The sequence below is a fragment of the Bison bison genome, unplaced genomic scaffold (assembly GCF_000754665.1).
Source record: "Bison bison bison isolate TAMUID 2011002044 unplaced genomic scaffold, Bison_UMD1.0 scf7180017864280, whole genome shotgun sequence".
Lineage (NCBI taxonomy): Eukaryota > Metazoa > Chordata > Mammalia > Artiodactyla > Bovidae > Bison > Bison bison.
The window spans coordinates 5,743,612-5,752,016 of NW_011494852.1; the positions used below are offsets into that span (position 1 = coordinate 5,743,612).

General features: G+C 44.5%; 1 protein-coding gene across 1 annotated transcript in view; it reads right to left on the minus strand.

Moving 5' to 3' along the window:
- Positions 1–8,405, minus strand: part of LOC104995431 (WD repeat-containing protein 87-like) — a 33,079-nt gene continuing 24,674 nt past the window's right edge. Inside the window, exons 5-10 of the mRNA XM_010849305.1 lie at positions 6,801–7,063; positions 4,803–6,206; positions 2,794–3,686; positions 2,088–2,601; positions 1,034–1,340; positions 1–772 (exon numbers count right to left, since the gene is read on the minus strand). Coding sequence (XP_010847607.1) covers positions 1–772; positions 1,034–1,340; positions 2,088–2,601; positions 2,794–3,686; positions 4,803–6,206; positions 6,801–7,063 — 4,153 coding nt within the window. The remainder of the gene's footprint in view (positions 773–1,033; positions 1,341–2,087; positions 2,602–2,793; positions 3,687–4,802; positions 6,207–6,800; positions 7,064–8,405) is intronic.

Consider the following 8,405-nt stretch of genomic DNA (forward strand, 5'->3'; position numbering starts at 1 on the left):
TCAGAGAGTGGGGGTATGGATGTTGGGCAGCCTGTCCCTACGGTAAGGATTGACTTTTGGTAGCCTTTTCCAGGCAAGTTCTAAGAATCCATACTGGGCAATGCCCGTGGGTTGAATAGTATGCACTCTGTTCTGCCCAGGCAAGGGTACAACATTCCGGAACTCAAGGGGACCTGCAGGGGTACGAGAACTACCACACAACAGGTCAGAGAGTAACCGTTCACCAGGCACCAACTCCTTGATCCTTGCAGCGTCTTCGTAGATGGTGTGTTGTGGTTGGAGTCTCTTTCTCTGCAGCAACTCCAGTAGCAGCCTCTGGATTCGGGGGGACTTGAGCTGGTACAAGTCCATGAGACGTTTGAACTGTTCCATCCACGCAGCACTGTCTCTCGCATATCGCTTCTGCAACATCCGCAGAACATGGTACAAGGCCACAAACGTCTCCCATTGGGGGAGCTCTTCCTCATCTTTAGAGACAGGCTGTGCCTTCTTTTCCAGCGGGGGCAGCTTGAGGGCCCTCCCTTCACCCTTCAGAGCCCTGAGATCGTTCTGAAACATCAGTGCCAGAGTTTGTTTTCCCACAGAAGCATGGGCACCTGTGAAAATATCTCTTGTGGCAGGATGAAAGTGTTGCATTCCCATCCCTTGGAGAACATGGGATAACTGCTGTGCCCGTGCACTCCTGTAAGGCTCTCCTGAAAGAAGCCAAGCTAGAGCCTTTGGGTCTGGAACTCTGTAGGTCATTGATGGTAACGCTGGTGTAGGGATGGGCCGGGACTTTGCCTTGTGAAATGTGGGGAGCTCACTTCTTCTCCCCAAGGCTCGGATGTCCAAGGACTCTTTATCCACAGAGGGATAGAAGGCTGTAGGAACATCCTTTCTGGTTTGATAAAGGTGCTTTAACTTCTTGACAGCAGTGGATAACTGCTGTACCTGCTCCTTCCTATAGGACTCAGCTAAGGGATGCCAGCTGAGATCCTGTGTGGTCTGAGTCCTGTTAGTAGCTGACAGTAACACTGGCTCATGGATAGGGAATGGCTCGCCCCAGCTCTCCATTTCTTTCCTTCTGATTGGAGGGATCGCTTTTATGTATACTGGGCTCAAAGCATCTTTATAGCATCGTGATATATCTCTGTGACCTGCCTGTAGGTTCTGCTGGAGGCGTTTAGCCACAGCTTTAAGACTGTACAGATGTGTCTGTTTCAAATATCCCTTTGAAGTGAGATGCTTGAGGAGTTGGCTCAGTCTATGGAAACTGTCCCTTGAAAGTTGTTCTCCCGCTTTCAGTCTTATTAAGACATTACTAATCCAGTCCTCATCTGGGGAATCAAGTGTTTTAGCTGGCATAGAGGTAAGGGATGGGTACAGGGCTGTGGTTGAGGTTGGGGCAGGGGCAGGGGCCTGGCCCTCAGTCTTGCCCTTTTGAGAATCCTGAGATTTTAAGAACCACTTCCACGTGCCATCTTTGGGCCTGCGTTTAGGTTTCTGTGATTCTCTGATAATTTCAAGTAAGGGGGACTTTGGCTTGTGGAGGCCTTTTGGGGTCTGGGTCTCCATTCCCATGACTTGTAAAAACATGCCCCGGCCTTTGTCCAAGAGCACATCCTCTTGTCTTCCCCATGACATTGTCACGGGATGTGCTTTAAGAAGTTGACTTTCCTGTTCTTCCACATCAAAATGATGCCCTAACACTTTGAGGGGCATTCCCTTTTCTTTTCCCAGGGCTACAGGAGATGGTGTTTTGAGGGGGCTCTTCATAATTGTTGGCCACATAGTCTTATCCCTAACTGTGGAACTTACCTGTCCATAAAACAATCTGTCTTTTTTAGGAGCCATTTCTTCTTTAGCTGTGTCTTCCCTTTTCTCAGCAAGAACCTCACTTACTGTTGCTGGCTTCAATAAGTTCACTCCTTCCTTTGGGAGCTCTGTTTTCCATACTCTCTGCTTTACTGGGAGCATTGCCTCTGTAAGTCTTCTTGGCTGTTCCTTCTCTTTACTCATACTCTCCTCATCCTTCTGTCTTGCCTTCTTTTCCTCCTCTTTTTTCTCTGTCTTCTCCATTTTTTCTTCTTCCTCCTCTTTCTCACTCAGACTCTTCTCCTTCTCATGCAGAGCCTTCTCTTTCTTACTCAGACGCTTCTCTTTTTCACTCAGACTCTTCTCCTTCTCACTCAGGCCCTCTTCCTCCTCACTCAGGCTCTCCTCTTCTTCACTCAGGCCCTCCTTTTCCTTCTCACTCAGACTCTCCTCCTCACGCAGGCTCTCTTCCTCTTCACTCAGACTCTCCTCCTCACTCAGGCTTTCTTCCTCCTCACTCAGACTCTCCTCCTCACTCAGGCTCTCTTCCTCACTTCGGCTCTCCTCCTCCTCACTGAAGTCCTCCTCCTCCTTCTCCATGTGTGGGGCCCCACCTTCCTCCTTGCTGAAGGGCTCCATCTCTTCCTCATGTGGGCCCTCTTTTACCTTCTTATCCAGCTTCTCTTTCTCCTGAGTCAGTTTCTTTTCCTTTTTCCTTATTTGAGTTAAACTCTTTTTCCTATGCTTCCCAGCCAAGCTCTCCTCCAATTCCTCTTCACTCAGGCTTACTTTCTTTTCCTTCTTCTTTATCAGGTATTTCCCTTTCTCTTTCTTGGGCAGAATCTCCTCCTCCTCCTCCTTCTCCTTCTCCTCTCCTTCAATGAGCCTCTCCTCATCTATCCTCTTCTTAGCTGGAGCTTCCACTTCCTTCTCAATCAAACTCTCTGATAAGCCTTCGAATAGTATGTCTCTAATATTCTCTAATAACCACTTTACCTGGGTCTTTTCTGGTTTCTTCTCCTTGATTATCTTTAGAAGCTTCTTCAGCTGCTTTTTTCCTAACAGATTTTGCTGCTGGGCCTCCTTTAACATACTGTCTACCTGGGTTTTATCTAATAGTATATTTTCCTGGACCTTCTCTAATAACCTTTGGTCTTCCTCCAAGCTCTCTTCATTGGTCAGTATTCTCTCTTCAGTAGCTAGTCTGTCATCTTCTAGTTTTCTCTCTTTCTGAACCAGCTGCTTCTCTTCTCTGGTTATTTCCTCTGGTTCTTTAGAAAATTCCCACCTCTGGCCATCAGTTTCACTCATTTCCATAGAAAACAGTTGATCTTCCTCAGGTATTCCTGTTTCTTGCAATGGCACTCTATTCATTTCTCTAATTATTTTAGCCAGGATCTGCATCAGGTGACTCTCTTTCTTCCTTATATCTTTTTCTCTGGAACTAGTCTCTCTTCCTTCAGAACTAATCCCCACCCCCATATCCAGTTTCCTCATTTCCTGTATACTCTCCTCTTGAATTCTTTTCTTTTCTTCCTTAGCAACACCCATCTCCTTGGCCCTAACGTCATAGGCCAGTTTCCCCTCTTCTTCAATAGTTTCTTTCTCTTCTTGAGTTGCTTTTTTCTTTCTCTTAGTTACACCAATTCCTTCCCTGGCTATTGTCCTTTCTTCCTCGGCAATATGCTTCTCTTCCTTGCCCATGAAACTGTCTTCCTGAGTCAGTGTTTTCTCTAAAGCCCTTGCCTGTCTTTGCTGGGGCTTTTTCTCCATTTCATCGGCTTGTTTCTTCTCTTCTCCGGACAGTTTCTCTTTTCTCCAGGCCCATTGTTTTCTTCGCTCACTCTCTTTCTGACCCCATATTCTCTCATCCTGGGCCTGTTTCTCCTCTGGTAGGGCTAATTTTCTTTTGAGGGCCCATTGTTTTTTTTCCTTGCTGATTTTCTTCTCTTTTTCCATGACCCATTTCTCTTCTTTTGGGGACACTTTCTCAATTTTCTCTCTACTTTTCTCTTTTGAGACCAGTTTCATTTTTCCTCTGACTAGTTGGGTTTTTTCCTCAGCTGCTTTTGGAGTCAGTTTTTCCTTTTTCTGATCCTGTCTCTTTCCTTCCTGGGCCTGTCTCTCTTCTTTCAGTGACAGTTTCTCCATTTCCCTGGCCTCTCCCTTCTCTCCTAGGTCCACTTTTTTCCCTGAGATCTGTCGTCTCTTTTTCTTGGTTATTTTCTGCACTTTCTGGGCCCCTCCCTCCTTTTCCCAAGCTTTGCTTGCCCTTTTCTGGATCTGTTTAACTTCTTGTTGTGACAGTTTCTCCTTTTCTCCAAACATTCCCTCCTCTTTTTGGCTTAGTTTCTGTCTTTCCCTGGCTAATTGTTTGTCCTTGGCATCTTCCTCCTTTTCCTTAGCCTGCCTCTCCTTCTGGTCTACTTTCTCCGGTTTCTCAATTTGCTTTTCCTTTTCTTGGATTTGTTTCTTTTTATGGGCCTCTTTCTTCTCTATCATGAATGATTTCTTTTTTTCTCGGATCAATTTCATCTCTTGCTTTACCAAGCTGTGTCTTTTTAACGTCCGTTTTCCCTCTTTCCCAGACAGTCTTTCCTCTTCTTTAGACAAATGTTCCTCTTCCTGGGCCAATTTTTCCCTTTCCCAGGCCTCTTCCTCATCATGTTTCTCCATTTCCCCCATTTGTTTCTTTATTTTGCGATAGTTTTTCATCATTTTTTCAATTTGTTTCTCTAGGTTCTGGATTATTTCCTCCTTCTCCTGGGCCAACACCTCCTCTTCCTCACCCAGCTCCTCCAGTTCCTCATTGAGCTCCCCCAGTGCCACAATCATCTTCTCCAGTTCCTCACCCAGCACCTCCAATTCCTTTCTCAGCTCTTCATCTTCTTCACTCAACTCCTCCTCTTCCTTGCTCAGTGCCTCCTCTTCCTCCATCAGCTCCTCCTCTTCCTCCATCAGCTCCTCCTCTTCCTCCATCAGCTCCTCTTCCTGGGCCTGCCTACCTTCTTTGTGGTCCACCGTAACCTTCTCCCAGTACCATGTCCTTTGTCCCGGGGTGACCTTTCCCCTTTCCCAGTTCACCCTCTTTCCTTTTCCTAGTAGTTCCTCTTCTTTCCCAGTTCCCTTCTTTTCGCCTTGGACTAACTTCTGCTCTGCCTTGGTTAACTTCTTTTGTGAGATGTGTGATATTTCTTCCTCCTCAGCTGTTTTTTCTTTTTGAAGGATCAATTTCTTGTCCTTGGTCAGTTTCTCTTTTCCCTGCATTAATTTCAAATCCTGCTTACTCAGTTGTCTTGCTTCCCCAATTATTTTCCCTTTTTGCATAGCTAGTGTCTTTACTTTTTGGAATCTCATTTTGTCTGATACTTGGTCATCATCGAAGTAAGCAACTTTCTTTTTCTTGACTTTAGAAGACACCTTGCCTTTCTTTAACATTTTTTTAGCTCTTTGTTCTTCTTGTTCTCCAGGTCCTACTGTCTTTTCTTCCTTGACAACCTCTGTAACCACTTCTGTTACAACAGGTGTTTCTTCCATCTCTATGTCATCCAGTTCTGAAGAGTCCTTTAAAAGAGGACAAATCTCCTGGAAGAGATCCCAGCTGGGCTCTTGGGGAGCAAGTATTGCCTGAGCCCAGTTCACCAACTCTTGACTCAGATCCCTTAACATTCCTGGATTGGAACTTGCTATCCTTGAGGTCACAAGATTGCAAATGTCTTCCCGCCAAGATCTGGTTTCTGATTTGGTCGTGCGGCCAGGCATCCCAGACAAACCATGACCAGCTTTTCTAAATACCTTCGTTGCATCTTCTTCTGGCTCAGCAACCTGTAAAACCTCTTTCTTGGGCTCTTCTGCAATTGTTTCTGGAATTTCCTTCAATTTTCTCTTCTCTTTCAACTTCACACTTACTTTGTGATGGGTTTTTTCCATTGCTCTTTCCCAAAGCCTTTTCAGGTTTTCTTGTCTCTCTGCCTTAGGGATCACTTTTCCATAATCTCTCATGTCCTGTTGATCTATGGCCTTCGTAACTCCCATGGCCTCCACTGCCTCTCTGGCCTTCACTGCTTTTTTGATCTCCAAGGCTTTTGTGGGTTCTGTGACTTTTGTGGCCTCCAACACAACCTCCTTTGATTCAGTATCCTCTTTGGGTGTGACTGGGCTGAAAGTACTTAGCGACAGGTCTGGCTCTGAGGCAACATCCTGAATGTCGATTTGATCTGATTCCTCAGCTTCTCTCTGTTCATCTTCATGCTCTAAAGTCACCAACACAGGGCTCAATTCTCTCTCTCTCTGCTTCCTGGAAACTTTCATGTCCTTTTTAACTGCAGAGATATTGGGATAAAAGTAATTGAGAAAAACACAGAGGTCCTGAGTGAGATCCTCTGACACACCTAGTTCAATGAACTGCTCTAAAAGGTAACAAAAAGTACAGATGACAAAAGCTTTATGGCCCAGAAGTGTCTGCTCTTTTATCCCAATTTCCATATCCCTAAAGAAACAAGACCTTGGTATTTGTTGTGGGAAGATTCCCCAGAGAAGGAAATGGCAGCTCACTCCAGTATTGTTGCCTGGGAAATCCCATGGACAGAGGAGCCTGGCAAGCTACAGTCTATAGGGTCCCAAAGAGTTGGACAGGACTGAAGTGAGTTAGGACAGCACAGCACAAAGAAATGAGACCTTGATATTTGTTGTGGGAAGATCTCCTGGAGATGTAAATGGCAACCCACTCCAGTATTCTTGCCTGGGAAATCCCATGGACAGAAGAGCCTGGCAGGCTATAGCCCATGGGGTCGCACAAGAGTCACACACAACTTAGTGACTAAACAATAAAAACAAATTTGTTATGGGGTAGATCTTTCCCAGAAAGCTTACTTTCTGTGAAAGAGTCCTTACTTAAGTCTGTCACCACTGGTATCTTTTTATATAACTTGGGCTTATTGACCCTGCCTTTTGGTGCCCAAAAGTGGGCCCCAAATATACCAAATATATTACCCCATACATACTGAGATTCTTGCTCTTTGCTGTAACACGTGTCATTCTTTGATCTGGTTTGGCGATCTTTGCAGGTTCTGACCAAATTTTGAGTGTTTGTTCATCAGGTTCATGATCCCTTGATATAACTAAAACCAAAGGAGGTTTCTCCTCTCTGTGTGACAAGGTCAGGTTCTCATTTAACTGCTGCTCCACCTGAGTAAGCAGGTACTGGATACCACTAGCTTGAATTCCCATAAGCTGGTCCAGAGAGATTTCTCCAATAAAGTCTTCCCTACAAAAGTCAAGGTAAAACAAGAATTATACTGAGCCATCAATAAAACAAAATTAGAGGAAAAGGAGGAGAAGAAGGAAGAAAAGGAAAAGGAGGTAGTGGCTTAAGGATAGTGGAAGAGGCAGGGCTAAAGTAACTGTCTAGGACAGAGTAGTTCAAGGTAAAAGATGGATAAAGAGAAGCAAGGAATAGAGTAGTCAGAGTGACCCAAGATGCTTCTTTAGTTGGGAGATCTTGGGACTTGAGTCTCGAAGAATCTTAAGGAAGTGAGGAAATGATGGAAGAGCAGGCTACTCAATGGACAGAAAAAGAGGGTGTCAGCTACAAATTGCCACTTGCCAAGGACATTTGCCATCTGCCTCTACAAGGATTAAGTCACGTGCAACTGTGGTTGTTGACCTTTAACACACCCTGAACTGTGTTCAGGAGGTGGAGATCAGGAACAAGGCAGTCTTCTTTGGAGAAACTGGCAGAACAGATCTTTAGATAGTTAGATATTTTCAGACACTGATTTTATGTGCCCAATTCCTTCTTTTTTCTTTTTTGAACTTTTAATTTTTTATTGGGATATAGCCAATTAACAATGTTGTGATAGTTTCAGGTGAACAGCAAAGGGCCTCAGTCATACATATACAAGTATCCATTCTTCCCCAAACCCCCTCCCATTCAGGCTGCCACATAACATTGAGCAGAGTTCCATGTGCTATACAATAGGTCCTTGTTAGTTATCCATTTTAAATACAGCAGTGTGTACATGACCATCCCAAACTCCCTAACTATTGTTTCCACCTGGCAACCGTAAGTTCATTTTCTAAGTCTGTGAAAATGTTTTGTAAGTTTCTGTTTTGTAAGTAAGATCATTTGTATAATTTCTTTTTAGATCCCACATATAAGGGATGTCATATGCTATTTCTCTCTCTCTGTCTGATTTACTGTCTGATTTACTGTCTGATTCAGTATGACACTCGCTAGGTCCATCCATATTGCTGCAGATGGCATTATTTCATTCTTCTTAATGTATGAGCCCAATTCTTGCATCTCCTCATATCTAGAAAAGCACCAGATTCCTTCATGGTGACATCTGCTCCTCGTGACTAGCAGCAACCTTCTGCAAAAATATGTGCTTGGTTGTATGAACTCCCCCTTCACCAAAATCACATATATATTGACCTCCCCCTGCCCGCCCCCACCCATCTCTTTGGAGCATTTTCTCAGAAATATCTGAAATGCTGTCATAGCCTGAGCTATGATCCTCATTTTGCCCAAATAAAACTTAACTCATGACTCTCATGTTGTGCTTTTTTTTTTTTTTAAGTCAAGGGATAGACAGGGTGTGTGTGGG